Source organism: Macaca fascicularis, chromosome 13 (assembly GCF_037993035.2).
Source record: "Macaca fascicularis isolate 582-1 chromosome 13, T2T-MFA8v1.1".
Taxonomy (NCBI): domain Eukaryota; kingdom Metazoa; phylum Chordata; class Mammalia; order Primates; family Cercopithecidae; genus Macaca; species Macaca fascicularis.
Window position 1 is genome coordinate 96,348,291 of NC_088387.1, and position 23,292 is coordinate 96,371,582.

Below are 23,292 nucleotides of genomic sequence, written 5' to 3' on the forward strand. Positions count from 1 at the left end.
ATGATATAAGTTACCAGGGGCTGGGGATAGGGGAAGATGGAAAGTTGTTCTTTAATGGATCAGAGTTTCAGTTTTGCAAAATGAAAAACTTCCGGAGATCTATTGTACAACAATGTGAATATACTTCACGCTATTGAACTGTATACTTTAAAATGGTTTAAAATGGTTTTTGTTGTTGGTGGTGGTTTTTTTTGTGTGTGTGTGAGATGGAGTTTCACTCTTGTTGTCTAGTCTAGAGTACAATGTCATAATCTCAGCTCACCACAACCTCTGCCTCCCGGTTCAAGCGATTCTCCTACCTCAGCCTCCCAAGTAGCTGGTATTACAGGCATGTGCCACCACGCTCAGCTAATTTCTTGTATTTTTAGTAGAAATGGGGTTTCTCCATGTTGGTCAGGCTGGTCTCAAGCTCCTGACCTCAGGTGATCCGCCCACCTTGGCCTTCCAAAGTGCTGGGATTACAGGTATGAGCCACTGCACCCAGCCTTTAAAAAGTTTTTTTTTTTTTTTAAACTTTTAATTGTGGTAAAAAGTATATAACAAAATTGACCATCACGGTCGAGTGTGGTGGCTCACGCCCGTAATCCCAGCACTTTGGGAGGCCAAGGCAGGTGGATCATGAGGTCAAGAGTTCAAGGCCAACCTGGCCAAGATGCTGAAACCCCGTCTCTACTAAAAATACAAAAAAAATTAGCTGGGCCTGGTGGCATGTGCCTGTAGTCCCAGCTACTCAGGAGGCTGAGGCAGAAGAATCACTTGAACCCAGGAGATGGAGATTTCAGTGAGCTGAGATCGCGCCACTGCACTCTAGCCTAGGGGACAGAGCGAGACTCTGTCTCAAAAAAAAGAAAAGAAAAGAAAAGAAAAAGTCTTTAAAAGACTTTTCTTTTTTTTGAGACGGAGTCTCGCTCTGTCGCCCAGGCTGGAGTGCAGTGGCGCGATCTCAGCTCACTGCAAGCTCCGCCTCCTGGGTTTACGCCATTCTCCTGCCTCAGCCTCTCGAGTAGCTGGGACTACAGGCGCCCGCCACCTCGCCCAGCTAGTTTTTTGTATTTTTTAGTAGAGACGGGGTTTCACCGTGTTAGCCAGGATGGTCTCGATCTTCTGACCTCGTGATCCGCCCATCTCGGCCCCCAAAGTGCTGGGATTACAGGCTTGAGCCACCTCGCCCGGCCGAAAAAGTCTTCTTTTCATAATTCCAAACTCCCCACTACCCTTAGATACTTACTTTTAATATTATTTTGTGTATCCTTCCAGAAATTTTATTTATACCCACCAGCATGGTTGCAGAGTAGGCTAGCGTGTGGGAAGTTCATTAGGGGTGCCTTCAGGATCAACACCTGTGGAGGAAGTGAAGGAAGCAGGATTGGGCAGATGGAGAAGCTGGGCTCTGCTACGCTTTCAGCAAATGTTTCAGCCAACTCTATGGGGAGCTCTGAAGCCAGGCTAGCACCTCAGGGTCATCCTAAGACAAGGTGAGGTGGCCAGGCCTTTATACTCCAACATATTGGATACAAGCTGCCCTGAGAAGTGATTTGAAGCAGAATGACTCTCTTCAGCTAAGGCAAGTCTCAGAGAAAATTCCCAACAGCTGGGGGAGTAAGTATTTCAGTCCTGAAGGGGAGGATGGGAAGTGAATTCGAGTTTTACATACAGTCCACTTGGAACTACTTATTGTGTGGGTTCTGGGAGCAGCTCTTCCTGGATTCTGGTGGGCCTCTTCCCCTGAGGGAAGTTTATAAGGAGAGGACAGTGGGGGAAAGACAGCCTCCACCACTGCAGTTGATCTCAAGGTTGCAACTCTACTCATTGTCTCCCTCCTCTACTATCCAAATGCAGATTCCTCTTCCCCTCAGTTAGTGCCTCTGCTGGTCTAGGCGGCCTGCCTGGTGATGCAGCCCAGACTTTCATGACCAAAGGGTCTAAGCACCTGCTAACAATCATGGAGTGCAGTGGCGCAATCTTGGCTCACTGCAACGTCTGCCTCCTGGGCTCAAGCAATTCTCATGCCTCAGTCTCCCGACTAGCTGGGATTACAGGTGCCTGCCATCACACCCAGCTAATTTTTGTATTTTTAGTAGAAATGGGGTTTCACCAGGTTGGCCAGGCTGGTCTCAAACTCCTGACCTCAAGCAATCCACCCACTTCAGCCTCCCAAAGTGCTGGGATTACAGGTGTGAGCCACCGCGCCAAGTCAACAATCCTTTTTAAAGCTGTGGCTGATGTACCATTTACTAACAAAATTGGGTAAGAGAGTACTAAGGGACAGCTAAGTGGATCCTTTCAGGGGATCCCTTCAGGACAGCTAACAGGGTCCTTTCAGCTTCGTTATGTAACAGAATCTGAACTTCCTCTTTTGTTGTTTTTTGTTTTGTTTTGTTTTGTTCTGTATTGAGACAGGGTCTTGCTCTGTTGCCCAGGCGGGAGGGCAGTGGTAAAATCTCAGCTCTCTGCAACCTCTGCCTCCTTGGCTGAAGTGATCCTCCCACCTCAGCCTCCTGAGTAGCTAGGACCACAGGCATGTATCACCACGCCTGGCTAATTTTTGTATTTTTAGTAGAGATGGGGTTTCACTATGTTGGCCATGAGGTCTTGAACTCCTGACTTGAAGTGATCTGCCCACCTTGGCCTCCCAAAGTTCTGGAATTACAGGGATGAGCCACTATGTGTGGCCCCTACTTCCTCCTGAAGATCAGGATCAATTACCCCGACAATGTGGTGACTTCTCTTTATGTTGTCTGGTCCCTTGACACAGGAGTCTGAAGTGCTCAGGCAGTAACCGTAAAGTTCAGTGGGACTCTTGCTGTGCCTCTTGGTGGAAACAGTCCCCTTGGAAATCAGAATTTCTAAACTCACAGAGCCCAGAGCTGAGGGAATGGGATGCATGAAGCTGAGCCATTTCTTTTTCCACCCCTTTGTTTCCAGACCCATGTATTCTACCTATTAGGGACAAAGCACCGTATGTTGGTCATTGATTTAGAGCAGCTATATGTGTTTTTAAGGGTGGTGTCTATCCTCACAGGATACATCTCTGCCCTGGTTTCTCAGTGTGCCATGAGTGGGCCATGGCATTGCTTAATCAGGCCAAAAGTTTCTGTGTAGTTAGGATGACAGTAGACTACTGTAAATTCAATTAGTATCTTCGATAGCTGTATGACTTGAAGAATTACATGCTTTTTGAAAAATAAAGGCCCGGAGACCAGAAGATCCCAAAGTCATGTGTATACTGCCATCTCTTCTTTGTTATAAAATGGGTTCTTTCTCGGCTGAAATGAGAGTACCTGCTTCAGTACAACAAACCCAACCACTGAGGGGTCATCGAAGATCCTGCCTTGATTCGTTGGACCTATCCAAGATCAGCAAATGTCTATTCTAATTTCAGACCCACATCTAAAAACTCACTCTTGGGAACTCTGTGTGGATTTAGGCCCCTCTTCTTCTGGTACTATGTTTTCAAAACTGACATATAGGAAAGAAAAACTTATCCGGGAAGGAAAATTGGATGGAACATTTAACCTTTCATATTAAGTCTGGCAATGATGACTATATGAATTCCTGCCTAAATAGTCTATTAATCATGAATGAATGAATGAATGAATAAATAAATAAAATGGGCTCTTTATGGCCAGGAGCGGTGGCTCACACCTGTAATCCCAGCACTTTGAGAGGCCAAGGCAGGCAGATCACCTGAGGTCACGAGTTCGAGACCAGCCTGACCAACATAGTGAAACCCTGTCTCTACTAAAAATACAAAAGAGTAGCTGGGCGTGATGGCATGCACCTGTAATCCCAGTTATTAGGGAGGCTGAGGCAGGAGAATCGCTTGAACCTGGGAGGCAGAGGTCTAGTGAGCCGAGATCGTGCCATTGCATTCCAGCCTGGGCAACAAGAGCAAAACTCCGTCTCAAAAAAAAAAAGGCTCTTTGTTTTGATGCACTGTTATATGAGATCCCATATCAATGGATCAGATATTTTGTAAGCTCTTGAAAGTGGTGCTGGCTGAGCACCACTTTGAGGCTCTATTAGTAGGAAAGGCAAACTCATACCTGAAATATATGCATATTCCAGTTAAAATGAATTGCTGCCCCTTGTAAGGTGAAGGGGTCTACTGTAGGCAACTTACCTCCAAGTGGCTGATTGGTGTACTTGAAGGATGGTGTCACATCAGAGGGTTGGTTTTCATCCTTCTTGCTGGCAGGTTGGACATTCAGTAGCAGTAGAAGGCAAAAGTTCAGTGGTGAGTGGGAACCCATGATGTTGGGTCCATTCATAGCCTCCATCCCTGCCACCACGTCTACTATGTTCATAGATGAATTATGTACCACTGGAGTGGTCAATGACAGAGGCTGCCTGATGTCAACTGGCTGAGTCATTCTGCCTGTTTGTTTGCTTAAAGCTTCATGCTTCTTCTATGCTTTTTTTTTTTTTTTGAGACAGGGTCTTGCTCTGTCGGCCAGGCTGGAATGCAGTGGTGTGATCATGGCTCACTGCAGCCTCACTCTCCTGGGCTCAGGTGATCCTCCTGCCTCAGCTTCCTGAGTAGTGGGGACCACAAGCGCATGCCACCATGCCCAGCTAATTTTTAAAACTTTATTTTCGGCTGGGTACAGTGGCTCACACCTGTAATCCCAGCACTTTGGGAGGTTGAGGTGGGCGGATCACGAGGTCAGGAGTTTGAGAACAGCCTGACTAACACAGTGAAACCCCGTCTCTACAAAAAATACAAAAATTAGCCAGGCTTGGTGGCATGTGCCTATAATCCTAGCTACTCAGGAGGTTGAGGCAGGAGAATCGCTTGAACCCAGGAGGCAGAAGTTGCAGTGAGCCAAAATCACGCCATTGCACTCCAGCCTGGGTGACAGAGCAAGACTCCATTTCAAAAAAAAAAAAAAAAAAAAAAAAAAAAAAGGCAAACACACACATTATTTTCTGCAGACATAGGGTCTTGCTATGTTGCCCAGGCTTGACTTGAACTACTGGCATCAAGCGATCCTCCCATCTCAGCCTTTCAAAGTGCTGGTATTACAGGTGTGAGCCACCATACTCAGCCAATGTTCTCCTATGCTTTCTGGTGAGTATTAATATGAGCATTAAACATGAGATCTTTATATTTTGTGTTCATAGGTTCATCCACATATCTCTATCCCAACCTCATTACCTCTGATCTTATAGCTTTTTTTGTTGCATGACCCTGACCACTTGGCTGAGCTATTCTCCACCTACCATGAATCTGTTTATATTCTGACCTTGGGCCATTTCTCTTTCCACACAAAGCAGATAATCCAGTACACTGCCTGAACCTCTGCACACTGGAAGGGTGTCCCTTCACTCCTGTCGTTCAAAGCTATTCGTGAATGGGACTGTAAGGCAGATGAAGTCCATTTTCATCTTGTACCTTGTATTAATCTGTTCTCACAGTGCTATAAAGAAATTCTGAATTCTCACAGTGCTGTAAAGAAATTCATTTATAAAGAAAATTGGTTTAATTGCCTTGCAGTTCCACAGGCTGTACAGAAAGTATGGCTGGGGAGGCCTCAGAAAACTTACAATCAAGGTGGAAAGTGAAGGGGAAGCATGGCTGGAGCAGGAGGAAAAGAGAGTGAAGGGGAAGGTGCTGTACACTTCAAAAAAATTAAAATATTTTATTATACTTTAAGTTCGGGGATACATGTGCAGATTGTGCAGTTTTGTTACATAGGTATACACATGCCATGGTGGTTTGCTGCACCCATCAACCTGTCATCTACATTAGGTATTTCTCCTAATGGTATCCCTCCCTTAGCCCCCCAACCCCTGGTGCTACACACTTTTTTTTTTTTTTTTTTTTTTTTAAGACAGAGTCTCGCTCTGTCGCCCAGAGAGAGCAGTGGTGTGATCTCGGCTCACTGCAAGCTCTGCCTCCCGGGTTCACGCCATTCTCCTGCCTCAGCCTCCAGAGTAGCTGGGGCTACAGGCGCCCGCCACCACCATGCTAGGCTAATTTTTTGTATTTTTAGTAGAGACGGGGTTTCACCATGTTAGCCAGGATGGTCTCGATCTCCCGACCTCATGATCTGCCCACCTCGGCCTCCCAAAGTGCTGGGATTACAGGTATGAGCCACTGTGCCTGGCCTTTTAAAAAAAATACTAGATGGTTTAGGCCATGTGCAGTGGCTTACACTTGTAATCCCAGCACTTTGGGAGGCCAAGGCAGGTGGATTACCTGAGGTCAGGAGTTGGACATCTGCCTGGTCAACATGGTGAAACTCCATCTTTACTAAAAATACAAAAAAACTAGCCAGGTGTGGTGGCAAGTGCCTGTAATCCCAGCTACTCAGGAGGCTGAGGAGGAGAACCACTTGGACCTGGGAGGCAGAGGTTGCAGTGAGCTGAAATCGCACGACTGCACTCTAGTCTGGGCAACAACAGCAAAATTCTGCCTGAAAAAGACAAACAAACAACAACAACAACAACAACAACAAAAAACTAGATGGCTTACAAAATCTGTAGGAGATCTAGTGATCCTAGCTTGGAAATTACCACTAACAGAAATAGTGGCCAAAATACCACTGCAGAGCAGGCCTTTTGAAGACTCTGCAACTTGTATCACTGACATCACTGATCCTGAATATTACTAATGTCCGATTCAATGTCTAGGGCAGAAGTAAATGATTGGTGGAGCCTAGGGCATGTTCCTATGCCCTACCCAAAAGGGAGGGTAGGTATTTTCAATTTCTGTAGTGGGTGGGAAATTTCCAAATATGAGAAGGGGGCTTGGATACTTGTAACCAAAAAAAAAAACTCTATCTTACGCCTCCATTTTTTTCATCAAAAGGAACCCTATTATGCATTTGATTCTATACCTTGCCTTTTTCACTTTAATTAATATTCCTTAGATCTCTTTCCACATCTGAGTGGCAACCCTTGTATACAAGGATTATTTATAATAGCACTGAAATGTTAACTACAGGAGACTAGATAAAATTATTGTACATAATCCAAACAATGGAATGCTACGTAACTATTTAAAATTATGCTATATGTTGGAGTTTGAGGGTGTCAACTTGCCCAAGTTTCACAAAAAATGGAAAGATATCTAGAGGAGACAAGCAGATGGAGATAAAAATATCACATTCATAATAAAACTGTTGAAGATAAAACAGCTTCTGTGTGAGGGCCAAATGGGCTTGCTAGCGCTTCCTGTCCCAAACTTTGCCAAGTCTAGACCTGATGCTATCTCATCTGAGTGAAAAGTTTGATTCTACAGAGGAGACATACTTAACGAGGGGCCATTCATGCTCAACCAAGTTGTGAGGCTGAGGGTAGGGTAGGCTTTTCTTAGCTTCTTCCTTTCTCTTTTTTCTTTTTCTTTTCTTTTTTTTTTTTTTTTTTGACAGAGTCTCACTCTATTGCCCAGGCTGGAGTGCGATGGCACAATCTCGGCTCACTGCAACCTCTACCTCCCAGGTTCAAGTGATTTTCCCACCTCAGCCTCCTAAGTATCTGGGACTACCGCTGTGAGCCACCACGCCCGGCTAATTTTTGTATTTTTTGGTAGAGACCGTGTTTCACCGTGTTGGCCAGGCTGGGCTGGTATAGAACTCCTGACCTCAAGTGATCTGCCCACCTTGACCTCCCAAAGTGCTGAGATTACAGGCATGAGACACTGTGCCTGGCCAGCTTCTTCCCTTCTTTATGATGCTTCCCTCACAACATTACAGGTTTCTTCTGAGAGCACTCCAATATATAACTTGCACAAGAAGTCAAAGGTCAGTCTCTGCTTCCACAGACAAAACAAATATCTGTAAAATTTTTACAATGAGCAGTTTGGTAAAGATGAAAAAAGGTGAATTTTATTGTGAAAATAAAAATCTCATGTGGATTCCAACATAAAGCATTCGAAGGGGTTGGGGCTGAATATCTGTAGCCTAAAAATTCTTGATTTCATTTTCTGCAGTACACTAAGCTAAAGTTGTCAAAGCAGGTCATTCGCTTTACCACAAAAGAGTCAGACCTTTATTCGTAGATGTAAAGCATTGTTACACTTAGTAGGGCAGAGGAGTGGGTGGAAGCTGTGAAAGTAGAGATGGTGAGTGTTGGCCACACGTTCAAGATATTTATGGGCAAGAAAGACAGGAAAAGTAATTTGGTACGGTAGGGTGGTAGGGTAAAGAGAGTTCTTTAAGCTGGAAGTGTCTCGAATATGCTTGTAGAAGGAGGTGGAGGGGTATCAGAACTAGAAAATAATGAAAAAAATGGAACAACATTCCAAGAAAGATGAGAAGGGATAGTGTCCTGTATACAGTACATTAAAGGAGGGATTAGGCTATGGTAAGGAGGAGGCGGCGGTTAGAATGCGCGAACTTATGGGTAAATTTAGGGATTGAAGGCAAGGTGAGAATGCAACTGGTGGCCAATAATTTTTACATGATACATGAAGCAATGTTATTAGTTAAATGAAGAGGCAAAAGTAGAGGTAGGGGTATTCAGGGGAGTGGCAAATGCTGATGGAAGTAAGCAGAGATAAATCAAAGGATAACTAAGTTGATTATAGAAACTATATCTGTAAAGCTAAGAAACTGTGACTCAATCAAGAACTAGGGAGGATATCTTAGTAGGGTAGTGGGTGGAGTTTTAAGAAGATAGATTTGGCATTCCCTGTAGGATGGGCTTGAGTAGGGTGAGAATAGAAACAGAATATCTAAGGAAATCCAGAAGGAGGGTGGGGATGATGAGAGAGATGCAAATACACATAACAAATTCAATCAATAGACATGGGGACAAAATACTTTCTGGGGAATTATACTTGTATAATAATAATAAACTATCTGTATCTGTGGAAGATTAAGAAGCAGGAACCACAACATTACAATCCCTACCTTTGAAATTAAAACCTGGGGATAGAGCTCCTGAAATCCAAAGTAAGGACAGTTGGATTATCTGGCCTAGGAAGGTCTGAAAACCAGTTGGGGCTCCAGGACCAAACAACAGGACTGGGTGGTAAGCTGTACTCAACTCAACAGTCAGGGATGGAGAAGACCTTCTTTTCTCTTTTCTTTCTTTTTTTTTTTTTTTTGCGACTGAGCCTTGCTCTATTGCCCAGGCTGCAGTGTAATGGCACAATCACTGCAACCTCTGTCCCCCAGGTTCAAGTGATTCTCCTGCCTCAGCCTCCCGAGTAGCTGGGATTACAGGCGCATGCCACTGTGCCCAGCTAATTTTTGTATTTTTAGTAGAGATGAGGTTTCTCCATGTTGGCCAGGCTGGTCTTGAACTCCTGGCCTCAAGTGATCTGACCGCCTCGGCCTCCCAAAATGCTGGGATTACAGGCGTGAGCCACTACACCTGGCGAGAAGGCCTTCTTAGACTACAGAGATAAGCTTTGGAGGGAGGTGGTACATGCTACCTGTGTAATGGATAGGGCTATGAATTATCAAAGACATTTCAGAAAATATATCCATATCAATTGCTGAAATTGGCTGTTTGATCCATGACTGAAGGGAAATATAAGGAAGCATCTAGATACTTCTAGATGGCCTCTCAAACTCCCTATCTTTTTCTTTTTTTTTTTGGCACAACAGATCCTTTTTTTTTTTTTTTGAGATGGAGTCTCGCTGTGTCACCCGGGCTGGAGTGCAGTGGCCAGATCTCAGCTCACTGCAAGCTCCGCCTCCTGGGTTTACGCCATTCTCCTGTCTCAGCCTCCCGAGTAGCTGGGACTACAGGCGCCCGCCACCTCTCCCGGCTAGTTTTTTGTATTTTTAGTAGAGACGGGGTTTCACCGTATTAGCCAGGATGGTCTCGATCTCCTGACCTCGTGATCCGCCCGTCTCGGCCTCCCAAAGTGCTGGGTTTACAGGCTTGAGCCACCGCGCCCGGCCAACAGATCCTTTTTGAAAAAGAGAGGAAAAGTTATGAATCCTCTTCTCAAAAAATTCACATATAACACACAAAATATAGTTCATAGTTTTAGGGAGTCCATGAACTTCTGAAATGCATCCATAAACTTTAAGCAGTGCTCTCATCTGTCTTTCCTCCCAAGAGGCAATCCAATCCTCAGTCCTATTTCACACTATAGTAAATTTACTAGATTGTTTGGAAGCAGCTTCTGGAAGCAGGTGGATTGGTGAGATCAGCAGGTGTTACCACATGCTTCTTACTTTGCAAAGTATCAAGGCGTAGATGATGTAAGAGAAGATGCCACATTCTGGATCTTTCAGAAGGCTGTTATGGATACTACAAATAATGGTCTCTGACCACAGAAATGTCTGAATCATTCAGCAAATATTTACTGGGCGCCTGATAGGTACAGGCACTATGCTAGGGACTGAGCTCATCGAAATAAAGACGACACCATTTCTGTCACTGATGAGTAGCTTCACATGTAAAAGCGTGGATGCAGTTACCAGGGGCCTTAAAAACAGTCACCTAAGTTTGAGGCTTTCTGGGGAGATGGAAAGGGCTCTGAGCTGGCAATTTGATATTTGGTGTCTCTACATCCCAGACTTGTGAGTTTGGCAAGTCACTCAATCTCAGTTGCTTCGCCTATCGAATGGGGTTAATAGGTAGATGAGAATTGTTGCCTATCTTCAAAAAGATAACCTTTGTAAAAATGCAAATAAATGAGAAAACACAAACGCAGAGCTTATCTAAAGTGATAGTTGGCAGAGTCACCCACTGAGGTAAGAGGTCAGTTCCCCAGGTCTACACAGCCCATGCAGCGCCTCGCACGAGGCGGGATCAGTTCAATAAGCTTTCCCGGATGGAACAAGTTCCGCTTCCGCAGGCAGATACTCGCTGTAGGTGTGAGCGTCGGCCGTCAGACGCCAGCTACTGCCGGGGCCTCCCTCGCGCGCATGCTCCTGCGGAGAGGCGGAGACCGGAAGGGTGGGGGCGTGACGAGGTATCGCAGACTGCCGGCTCGCTCGCTCAGCGGCCCGGCTTGGGAGGCGGGGGCGCGCCCGCGCTCGTTCGCGCGGCCGGCTGCGTACAGTAGTGACGGCCGCGCGGGAGCGGTCACATGACCGTAGCGGCAGCCTGTACAGTAAGAACCCAATATGGCAGCGGCGGTAGCAGTGGCAACGGCAGCAGGAGGACCGGCCGCCCCATAGACCCCCCCGCGCACCACCCCCGCCGCTTCCTCTGCTTGGGTGCCCCCCCGGCCTGACTTCCCTTTTCTCCCACCTTTCCCGGCACCGCGGGAAAAGCAGCGCAGGGCAGAGCAGGCAGGGAGGGCGGCCGGAGCCCGGACACGGGAACCTCCCAGTCAGTTCAAGACCCGACATGAGGGAAAAGGGACGTAGGAAGAAGGGCAGGACCTGGGCGGAGGCCGCCAAGACGGTAAGGGGGAGGGAACGAAGGGGAAGGCCGGGAGGATTTCGTTCCCTTGTCGTCCGCCAGTCGCAGGGGAAGGGAGGTCACTGGCCCAGAGACCCGGCTGAGGGGGCACAAAACCGCGCGGAGAGGGCGGCGGTTAGTGTCGGGGTTGCGATCCCTGTGGGAATGGAGGCGCCCGGCGGAACGCGATAGCTGCGGGGCCGTGGCTTCTCTCGGCGTCTGCGGCGAGTCCTCAGTGTTTTGAGGCTGTCTCTTGGGGTCACGTCGCTATCACCTCTGCTCTGTGGTAGCCCCCGCCCCGTCACGGGGAAGTCTGTGGTGCTTGCACGGTAACCGGTTCTTCTCCCTTGTGCGGCTGGAGAGCCCCCATTGGATGCAGATAGAAGGCTTGTGCGTGCATCCAGCCCCGGAAAGGAGAGGGGAGCGCTGGAGCTGGATAGAATTTACCCGTTACAGCGGACATGCCTATGACCCCGGGCCCCCTGCTTGTCTGGCTCCCGGAGCAGACGTGAGATCACGAGGCTTTTGTTTTTGTTTGGTGTTGGAGCCGAAAGTGCAGGAGGTGTTTAGAAACGAAGTAACAGGTGGGACTTGTAGAATTTTTTTTTTTTTTTTCCTGTTTCCGTAGAGACCTACTCCGAACAAGGCAGCAATGCATGGTGGGACGTGTAGTTTACCCGGCCTTCACTTTTCCCTAGCCAAAGTGATGGTGGCCTAATGAAGTTGTAATTAGTGGGCAAAACAATTTTTCCCCCTAATTCTGTTATGACGAAATGTAGAGGTAGGTTTTAAAAAGTGGACTATTGAGGATTAGTGAGAACTTTTACCATATTTTAAAAAGAAAAATTTAAAAGCATGTTGTATGCAGAAATGAAATGGTAGGAGATAGTGAAGTTCATTCCATCGTTGAGGATGCAGCAGAAAAGTAATAGGGCATTAAACAGCATTTTAATAGTGGAAAGTGAGAGGTGTTCACCCCTTTAATGGTGAATCATGCCAGTAATACTTCGACAACATAGCCCTTCTTAGTGAACCCTTATGGCATATGGTTTATTTTTTAATGAGGTTTTTTAAATATGAAAGTAATGTTACTGTGGGGAAATTTGGAAAATTATAAAAAAGAAAATTTAAAAAAAATCACATTTATTTCACCCCTCGTCTGTATCTGCTAACATTTGGTATATTACCATCTAGTCTCTTTTATTTATTTCCTCAAATCTAGGTCATACTGTTTATTCAGTCTTGTGCATTTGTTTGTAAACTTTGCGCATTTGTTTTGTAAACTTTATGCATTAGGAGGTTGATGAGTCTTCAATTTTTATTTCTCTTAGTTGGAAATGTAAAAAAGTTAAGAAATAATAGCACATTTTACTTTTCTGGGTGTTTTCACTTACAGTATATCTTGGTATATCTTCCTGTGCTAGAAGTTTCTCTCTAAAAGATAAGACTCCTATACTTTTTTTTGATGGTGTAGAGGTTGCTTCCCCACAGAGGACTATTTTACTCTCTACTTGGTGGATACCTGAAGACCTCTTTCTGTTAATAAAAGAAGCATGATGAATTTTAATTATAGGTAAGCAGACCTGGACCCTAATTTATGCTAATTAATTTTGAGTTCCTAGGATCTTTAAAATTTTTTTTTTTATTAAAAATATTTTGTAGGCCGGGCGCGGTGGCTCAAGCCTGTAATCCCAGCACTTTGGGAGGCCGAGATGGGCGGATCACGAGGTCAGGAGATCGAGACCATCCTGGCTAACACGGTGAAACCCCGTCTCTACTAAAAATTACAAAAAAAAACTAGCCGGGCGAGGTGGCGGGTGCCTGTAGTCCCAGCTACTCGGGAGGCTGAGGCAGGAGAATGGCGTGAACCCGGGAGGCGGAGCTTGCAGTGAGCCGAGATCGCACCACTGCACTGCAGCCTGGGTGACAGAGCAAGACTCCGTCTCAAAAAAAAAAAAAATATATATATATATATATATATTTTGTAGAGACAGGGTCTTGCTATGTTGCCCAGGCTAGGCTAGTCTTGAACTCCTGGGCTCAAGCAGTCCTCCTGCCTTGGCCTCTCAGAGCACTAATATTAGAGAAGTTTCTAGGCTCTTTAGAGTGTTTTTTGCATTATGATTCCTTTGATAAAATAGTCATTGGGAGATTGTGACAAATAGGAAAAATTAGTCTGCAACTACTTACCTTTTCCTATGTTAGTATATTTGCTCATTTCATGCCCTAGCTAGCTATGTGAAAAATAGTATTTAAAAGATGGAAAGACTACTTTGATTAGTAGAGTTCCTGAGGGGACCAGTATATTAGTAGCTTGGTATTTTTCTTTGATTCTGGCAAATACATAAAGCCCCAGTCTCAGTGAAAATGTGTTTTAGAAAGAGAATGATGACACTAAAGTTTTTCTTTTTCTAATAGCCAAAATCTAGAAAACGTTCTTAGTTTTGGAGGGTTATTTTATTACCTATAAGTGAGGGAATTAAACTAAATCTCGGTGTTCAAAATATTTATGTTTTTAGGATAAATAGATGAAAATAAAAGAAGGACTAGGCAAAGGTACATTTGTAATATTTCAGACTGCAGAATAATGAAATCAGAAAATTAGTGAGTTGACAAACGAAAGTAACTTTGACCTAAATAAGAATGCTAGTATTTAGATACAAAGGAATAGGAAAAGAGGTTTTAAGGCTTAAACTTATTTCTTACGCATTAGGATGTCAAGTGTTTGAGGAACAGTTTCATCAAGGAAGCAAGGGTCTGTTTCTTATTTCATGTGTTTTTGGTACCTCCATTGTAGAGCTATCATGTTTTAGAGAGTACTATTAAAATAGGGTTGTTTTCCTGACCAATAATATAGCAATAGATATATTCAACACAAAATGTCAGTATGTGATACCGGGATGATATGGGGTGTGTGTATATATGTGGAAGTGCTGCATGGTTTGATGTAAGGTTAGTATAAACTAAACAAAATAGTAAGATTCATAATAATAATTATTATTATAATTTTATTTCTTTATTTAGAATGGGTTTTGCTGTGTTGCCCAGGCTGGAGTGCAATGGCTTCACAGGTGTGATTGTGGTGCGCTAAAGCCTTGAACTTCTGGGCTCAAGTGATCATCCTGCCCTAGCTTCCCAAGTAGCTGGGACTATAGGCATGTGCCACTGTGCCTGGCTTCATAATTATTATATAATAGTAGATTATGCCAAAAGGCTGATAAAATAAACTTGAATGTATACACTGGCTCCAGTAACTAAGGATACCAGGGAAAGGTGATGGAGCTGCGATTCAGCTGATCTTGAATGCGTGTTCACTACACTGGACTGCCTCCCTGTTGATCTTAAATTTGTCTTATTTAAATATGCTAGTTATAAAAAGCATTCTAGTATTTAGTTAGCAGTTTCACATGTTTTACTCTTTTTTATTTTTTTTTTGAGACAGGATCTTGCTCTGTCGCCCAAGCTGGAGTGCACTGCCATGATGGCGGCTCATGGCAACCTCAACCAACCCCTCAAGCGATCCTCCTGCCTCAGCCTCCTTAGTGGCTGGGACTGCAGGCATGCGCCACCACTCCCAGCTAATTAATTTTTTTTTTTTTTTTTTTTTTTTTTTTGTAGAGACAGAGTCTCCCTATGTTGCTCAGGCTGATGTCAAACTCCTGGGCTCAAGTGATCCTCCTGCCTCAGCCTGCCAAAGTGCTGATATTATAGGTGTGGTCCCCCATACTCAGCTGCATGTTTTAAATTTTAAGGGCAGTAGTGATGGTGGTAATGAATTATTTAAGTGAGAGATAAATAGTGTAGTGTTTAGTACAATTTAAGTTGAAAAACTTGTAGCTAACCAGGGATATTGAGAACCATTACATTGACTTTATTTTATTTTTTGAGCCAGGGTCTCACTTTGTCACCAAGGCTAAAGTGCAGTCTTGTGATCAGGGCTCACTGCAACTTCCATGTCCTGGGCTCAAGGGCTCCTCCCTCCTTAGCCTATGGAGTAGCTAAGTACCACACACGTGTGCCACCATGCCCAGCTAATTTTGTGTGTGTGTGTGAGATGGGGTCTCACTTGGTTGCCTAGGCTGGAATGCAGTGGCGTGATCTTGGCTCCCTGCAACTTCTGACTGCTGGGCTCAAGCAGTCCTCCTGGCTCAGCTTCCCAAGTAGCTGGGACTACAGGCATGTGCTGCCATGCCTGGCTGATTTTACTTTTTGTAGAGATAGGGTTTCGCCGTGTTGCCCAGGCTGGTCTCAAGCATCTGTACTCAAGTGATCTGCCCACCTCGGCCTCCCAGTGTGATGGGGTTACAGGTGTGAGCCACTGCGCCGGGACCACAGCTAAGTTTAAAAATTTTTTTTGTGGGCTGGGCGCGGTGGCTCAAGCCTGTAATCCCAGCACTTTGGGAGGCCGAGACGGGCGGATCATGAGGTCAGGAGATCTAGACCATCCTGGCTAACACGGTGAAACCCCGTCTCTACTAAAAAATACAAAAAAAAAAACTAGCCGGGCGCCTGTAGTCCCGGCTACTCGGGAGGCTGAGGCAGGAGAATGGCGGGAACCCGGGAGGCGGAGCTTGCAGTGAGCTGAGATCTGGCCACTGCACTCCAGCCTGGGCGACAGAGCGAGACTCCGTCTCAAAGAAAAAAAAAAAAAAAAAAAAATTTTTTTGTGGAGACGGGGTCTCGCCAAGTTTCCCAGGCTGGTCTTGAACTCCTGGACTCAAGTGATCTGCCTGCCTCGGCCTCCCAAAGTGTTAGGATTACAGATGTGGGCCACTGCACCCTGCCTGCATTGACTTTAGAACTATGTTCAAAATTAGGCTCATTAAAAAGAAAGATGAATCATCTAAATATTTGATGACATCCTGAGGGTTTTAGCAGTTTTTGCAAAGCAGAACTTTGAAAATAGCAGTCTTATTTGCTGATCTTGTTTGCTTTTTGACTTTTCCCTCGTTACCCGTGGGTAGAGAAGCATTAAAAGGCGAAAGAGTCCCAAAAGGACAAATGTGTGTGTGATTGTAGGTGGAAGGGATAGAGAGGCAGACTTTAGGGATTATACACTTAAGGGACATTGGGTGGTTTTTTTTTTTTTTTTTTTTTTTTTTGAGATGGAGTCTCACGCTGTTGCCCAGGCTGGAGTGCAGTGGCGCGATCTCGGCTCACTGCAAGCTCCGCCTCCCGGGTTCACGCCATTCTCCTGCCTCAGCCTCCTGAGTAGCTGGGACTACAGGCGCCCGCCACCGCGCCCGGCTAATTTTTTGTATTTTTAGTAGAGACGGGGTTTCACTGTGGTCTCGATCTCCTGACCTTGTGATCCGCCCGCCTCGGCCTCCCAAAGTGCTGGGATTACAGGCTTGAGCCACCGCGCCCAGCCTGGGTGGTTTTTTTGGGGAGGAAAATGATAAAAAAAAATATGAGAACCAAGGTGTGGGTGTTAGAGATGAGGAACATAACCTGTAGTGTAGATCTTTGGGATGTAATTTGTAGACTGAAGAAAAAGTTTTTGTTTTTTTTTTTGCTTTAATTTTTTTTTTTTATACTTTTAAGTTCTAGGGTACATGTGCACAACATGCAGGTTTGTTACATATGTATACATGTGCCATGTTGGTGTGCTGCACCCATTAACTTGTCATTTACATTAGGTATATCTCCTAATGCTATCCCTACCCCTCTACTCCCCACAATAGGACCCGGTGTGTGATGATCCCCTTCCTGTGTCCAAGTGATCTCGTTCAGTTCCCACCTATGAGTGAGAACATGCGGTATTTGGTTTTCTGTTCTTGTGATAGTTTGCTGAGAATGATGGTTTACAACTGCATCCATGTCCTTACAAAGGACAGGAACTCATCCCTTTTTATGGCTGCATAGTATTTTTTGTTTTAAATATATAGACTTCATTCATTGGTTAATTATTATTTTGAATGTACACAAGATTTTGGTTTTTGTCACTTACAACTTTTGTCACTGCTAAAATCCTCAGAGTGTCATCAGATATTTAGATGATTAATCTTTATTTAACTTTAGAAAATAAGGTGGAAGATAGAAAATTTCTGTTAAATATAGGCTAATTACTTTGATGTAGGAAGCGTAGAAAATGGAAATATTATTTTTTGAGACAGAGTCTCACTCTGTTGCCAGTCTGGAGCGCAGTGATGCAATCTCGGCTGACTGCAAGCTCCCCTTCCTGGGTTCAAGCGATTCTCCCGCCTCAGCCTTCCTAGTAGTTGAGATTACTGTGCCTGGCCAATTTTTATAATACGAATTATAGAAAGTAAAACCGGGCAGAATCTTGGCTCATTGATTACATAAACATTAGTGAGAAAGCATTGGCATGGGCTAAAAATAGAGAAACTGCGACAGTTAAGCTATGAGGATGCAAAGGAATAAGAATAATGGAATGGACTTTGGGGACTCTGGGCGGGGAAAGGGTGGGAGGGTGATGAGGGATAAAAGACTACACATTGGGTACAGTGTACACCTCTCGGGTGATAGGTGCACCGAGATCTCAGAAATCACCACTAAAGAACTTATCTATGTAGCCAAACACTACCTGTTCCCCAAAAACCATTGGGGAAAAAAACAAAAAAAGAACTTACAACCCTCCAAGAGTCAATAAAGAGACTTCTGGGAAAAAAAAATTCTCCTGAGAAACTGTCTGGGCTCAGTGCTTTTTGGTGAGCTAATTCCTTAATAATTTTGTCTGTTTATTCTGTGGAACTTAGTTTGCTTAAGCATCCTCTCTACTAGGGTCAATTTTAGTAAACTGTATTTTCATTAACAGTTATCCATATAACAGAGATTCTCAAATTTAATTGCCTAAAGATGTGGAAAATAATCTCTTATAATTTAAAATTTTTGTTTATAGTTATTTCTCCCTTATCAGTGCTTACTTTGTATATTTCTATTACTATCTTTTCTTCTTTATTAATTTTGCTAGTGATTTATCTATTTTGTGGGTGCTTTTGTTTTTCCCCAAATAAATGGATTTTGTTTATGAATTGTTTTTCTGTTCTCTGACCTTATTAGTTTTCACTTATACCTTTACAATTTTACTCTTAGGCTTTGTTTTGGTGTCCTTTGTTATCTTTCTTGCTGTTTGAGTTGGGAATTTATTTAAGTTTTAATTTTTTTTTTTTCCCCTTGAGACAGGGTCTTGCTCTGTTGCCCAGACTGGAGTGCAGTGGTGTGATCTCAGCTCACTGCAGCTTCCGCCTCCCAGGCTCAAGGGATCCTCTTGCCTCAGCCTCCCAAGTAGCTGGGACCACAAGCACGCGCTACCATACCTGGCTAATTTTTGTGATTTTTGTAGAGATGGGGTTTTGCCATGCTGCCCAGCCTGGTCTCCAATTCTTGGGCTCTCACAATGGACCCAAAGTGTTGGGATTACAGGCGTGAGCCACTGTGCCCTGCTAATTTTTAATTTATGTAGCTCTTTGGTCTTGTGAATTTTCCTCTGATCTCTGCTTTACATTTATCCCATAGATTTGTTATGCAAAATTTTCACTCATTGTTTTTCTGAAATTCTGTAATTTGTTTCAGAATGCGTAATTTTCAAAACAACCGTGTGTTTACATTCATGAAATTACTTTCTGCAAGTCTATTATTAGTAGTAGGTGACTTGATGTAACACTTTTTGCTTGATTGATCTTTCTTCTTGCCATATTATTTAAAGTTCTCCTGCATAATTTTGTGTTAATTTCAAATTAGCTGGGTGTGGGTGGCGCATGCCTGTAATCTCAGCTACTCAGGAGGCTGAGGCAGGAGAATCACTTGAACCCGGGAGGTGGAGGTTGCTGTGAGCTGAGATCGTGCCATTGCACTCCAGGCTGGGCAACAAGAATGAAACTCCATCTCAAAAACCAAAATAAATAAAATTTTGTGTTAACTTCATAATTTCTTCTGTCCTGTTTTTATTCCTCTATCCTGAAAGCCCACAAGCCTCCTAGTTTGTTGAAGGGGAGGGAAAAACAGAGTCTTTTTTGAACACTTAAATTAAAAATTTCTATGAAAGGTGGTGCTGCTGCTGCTACTCCTGCATCTCTTGTAGAATTCTGAAAGGCGTTGAGAAAATAACCTCAGGTTTGCAAAAGTCCTTTCTGCTTCCCCATCCACAGATTCTATCTGCTCTTGAGAGGCTGGACAATTTTGCTGTGGGACTTTTTTCCCCCCCTCTACAAAAGCTGTCTGGAAGGAGGCCAGTGTGTGAAGATATAACTAAACTTGCTATCTTTGTCCTGTTTACAAAAAAACTCTGAATACCCCTCTACTTCTGTATTCTTTCTTTTTACATCTCATAGAGGCCATCCTCATAGTTTATGGTATTTTATAATTTAGTATTTTTAGTACAGTGTGGATTATTATGTTTTTACTGTTGTTAAAAGGTTGTTGAATGAACTAAATTTTAGAACTCTCAATATGATTTAAAAACTGTTATTTGCTGGCCGGGCGCGGTGGCTCAAGCCTGTAATCCCAGCACTTTGGGAGGCCGAGACGGGTAGATCACGAGTTCAGGAGATTGAGACCATCCTGGCTAACACGGTGAAACCCAGTCTCTACTAAAAAATACAAAAAATACTAGCCGGGCGGGGTGGCGGGCGCCTGTAGTCCCAGCTACTCAGGAGGCTGAGGCAGGAGAATGGCGTAAACCCGGGAGGTGGAGCTTGCAGTGAGCTGAGATCCGGCCACTGCACTCCAGCCTGGCAGACAGAGCGAGACTCCGTATCAAAAAAAACAAAAAAAAAAACCTGTTATTTGCTTTAAATTTATTTCCTATTCAAGTTATATAGGCTCATTATTTTTTAAAAAAACAAGTATGTAAAGAGTTAATTCTAGATGAGTCAGTATACTGAAAACGGGAATTAAGTGAAAGTCTGCATACTGAAATATTGAAAATATTTACTTACTATACTGAAATTAACTCTGGTTGATAGTTAAATATGGCTTTCTGGATTTTTTTTTTTTTAACCTCATGTATACAAACAGGTATACCTTTATTTTACGTGAAATTCTATAACTTTATTTTATGAATGTCATGGATATCTTTTCATGTCATTACTTGTATATTTAATATCTGCCTTATTCTTTTTGTTTTTTTCTTTTTTGAGGTGGAGTCTTGCTTTGTCACCCAGGCTGGAGTGCAGTGGCATTCAGTCACAGCTCACTGAAGCCTTGACCTCCTGAGCTCAAACGGTCCTCCCACCTCAGCTTCCTGAGTAGCCAGGACGACAGGGGTGTGCCACTAGACCAGGGTAATTTTTTTTTTTTTTTTTGAGACGGAGTCTCGCTCTGTTGCTCAGGCTGGAGTGCAGTGGTGCAATCTCAGCTCACTGCAAGCTCCGCCTCCTGGGTTCACGCCATTCTCCTGCCTCAACCTCCAGAGTAGCTGGGACTACAGGCGCCCACCACCACGCCTGGTTAATTTTTTTGTACTTTTTAGTAGAGACGGGGTTTCATGGTGTTAGCCAGGATGGTCTCAATCTCCTGACCTTGTGATCCGCCTGCCTTGGCCTCCCAAAGTGCTGGGATTACAGGTGTGAGCCACCGCGCCCGGCAATTTTTTTTTTTTTTTTAAACGGAGCCTGGCAACAGAGCAAGACTGCAGTGGCGCAGTCTTGGCTCACTGCAACATCTGCCTCCTGGGTTCAAGCGATTCTCCTGCCTCAGCCTCCCGAGTAACTGGGACTACAGGCGTGCACCACCATGCCCAGCTGATTTTTGTATTTTTAGTAGAGACGGGGTTTCATCATGTTGGCCAGGATGTTTTCAATCTCTTCACCTCGTGGTCTGCCCCCCTTGGCCTCCCAAAGTGGTGAGATTACAGGCGTGAGCCACTGTGCCCGGCTGTGAAATACTTTTTTTTATTGTGGATAAGAAGGAGGAAATTCTGTCTATGCCAGTAAGACTTTGTGCTCCTTTAAGACAGACTTTCTTTTAAAGTGTTTTTACTTGCAGACCTTAACTGAGTTTCTTAACATAGGAATGCTAAATCTTTTTTTTTTTTTTTGGAGACAGCTTTTTACTCTTGTTGCCCAGGCTGGAGTACAGTGGTGGAGCTCAGCTTACTGCAGCCTTGACCTCCCAAGGTCAGGTGATCCTCTCACCTCAGCTTCTCGAGAAGCTGGGACTACAGGCACTGCCACCATGCCTGGCTAATTTTTTTTTTTTTTCCGAGACGAAGTCTCATTCTTGTCCCCCAGGCTAGAGTGCAATGGCGCGATCTCGGCTCTCTGCAACCTCCACCTCCCAGGTTCAAGCGATTCTCCTGCCTCAGCCTCCCGAGTAGTTGGGATTACAGGCGTCTGCCACCACGCTCAGCTAATTTTTGTATTTTTAGTAGAGACGGGGTTTCACCATGTTGGCCAGGCTGGTCTCGAACCCTTGACCTCAGGTGATCTGCCCTCCTCGCCCTCCTAAAGTGCTGTGATTACAGGCATGAGCCACTGCACCTGGCCAATGTTTTGTATTTTTTTGTAGAGATAGGGTTTCAACATGTTGCTCATGCTGGTCTTGAATTCCTGGGCTGAAGCAGTCTTCTCGCCTTGGCCTCCTAAAATGTGGGGATTGCAGGTGTGAGCCATTGCTACCAGCCTGTTCTTACTTTTAAGAGAGGATAATTTGAATAAAGCTAGTCAAATATATTAAATATTGTTTGCCATGAAAGCTGGTTGAGTATCTCCCTTTGTGAAAAAAAAATTATGCTAAGACACACCAAGATATTTGCATCCAGAGACTCTTTTGAGTTACATTTGGACATTGGGAAATGTCTGTAACAATTCTTACGTCTGACCTTGCTTGACAGAACTAAAATCGGTTAACGGTAAATACGCATGTAGTTAGTTCATCTTGGACATCAGAGTGCATTGTAAAACTTGCTAATTATAGTATCCTCTGAGTAAGTTGATCCATCTTTTGGCAAAAATTATGTTGTGAGAGACTTTTCATTTGAAAATTTCTTGGCTACTGACGTTAATTAGCAATTGATACTAGAATGGCCTTTCATTGGAGTTCACAGCCTGGGATGGCCCATGTCATCTTTAATCTTTAACTCACTGATGTTTGAATTATTCAGTAGTTGGCTTAGCCATATTCAATTTCGAATAAGTGTTCAGTGGTGTTAGTTACTTATTTCTAAATGGTATACGACATTTTAAATGTTTTGCTATTGATTTATAGTGACTAGTTTCCTGTCTGATTTGAGAGATTCTGACAAATATTGTAAGAAACAGATGTAACCATGAAATACATTAGTGTTATGAAAGGTTTTCTTTTTTTGTGTGTATTTTGTGCTTGTGTAAAAATGTAAAAAGGAATGGATTACAAGACAAAGATAATAGAAAAATAGTTTTTATACTAAAAGGTGTGAAGGACATAATGGAAAAAGGACTGTTTTTAATAGCAACTTGTGAAGTGTTTTTTTCTTTTAATGAGGCAGTGTCTTGCTCTGTTGCCCAGGCTGGAGTGCAGTGGCATGATCATGGCTCACTGTGGGTTCAAGAGATCCTCCTGCCTAAGCCTCCAGAGTAACTGAGACCTCAGGCTCGTGCCACCAAGCCTGGCTAATTTTAAAATTAAAAAATTGTTTGTTGTTGTTGAGATAGGGTATCACTGTGTTGCCCTATCACTAAGTTGCCCAGGCTGTCTAGAACTCCTGGGCTCAAGTGACCTTCCTGCCTTGGCCTCCGAAAATGCTGGGATTACAGGCATGAGCCACCATGCCTGGCTGGGAATAGTCTTTAAATATGTGGACCCTATTTGAGAAAATGAATTATTAGCTGGTGATTAAGGACGTGGACTTTGAATCACACAGATCTGGATTTGATCTTGGCTTTACTGTTTATTGTGTTAGCTTGGGCTAGTTATTTAAACCAGGCTCAGACATTAATGTGCATAAGAATCATCTGGGGATCTTGTTGTAATACAGATTTTGATTCAGTAGGTCTGTGGTGTGGCCAGAGAGTCTTCATGTTTTTTTTTTTTTTG

At 43.9% G+C, this 23,292-nt stretch overlaps 1 protein-coding gene across 3 annotated transcripts in view; it reads left to right on the forward strand.

The window, feature by feature from the left end:
• Positions 1–11,020: 11,020 nt before the first annotated feature.
• ASXL2 (ASXL transcriptional regulator 2) overlaps positions 11,021–23,292 on the forward strand; it is a 155,154-nt gene continuing 142,882 nt past the window's right edge. For 2 of the 3 annotated variants that reach the window (XM_045369653.3, XM_074012182.1), the window contains exon 1: positions 11,021–11,319. In XM_045369653.3, the coding sequence (XP_045225588.2) occupies positions 11,263–11,319 (57 nt within the window). In that variant the 5' untranslated portion in view covers positions 11,021–11,262. Of the gene's footprint in view, positions 11,320–11,516; positions 11,901–23,292 lie in introns of those variants that run through there. The other variant, XM_065527300.2, reaches the window with a different exon arrangement.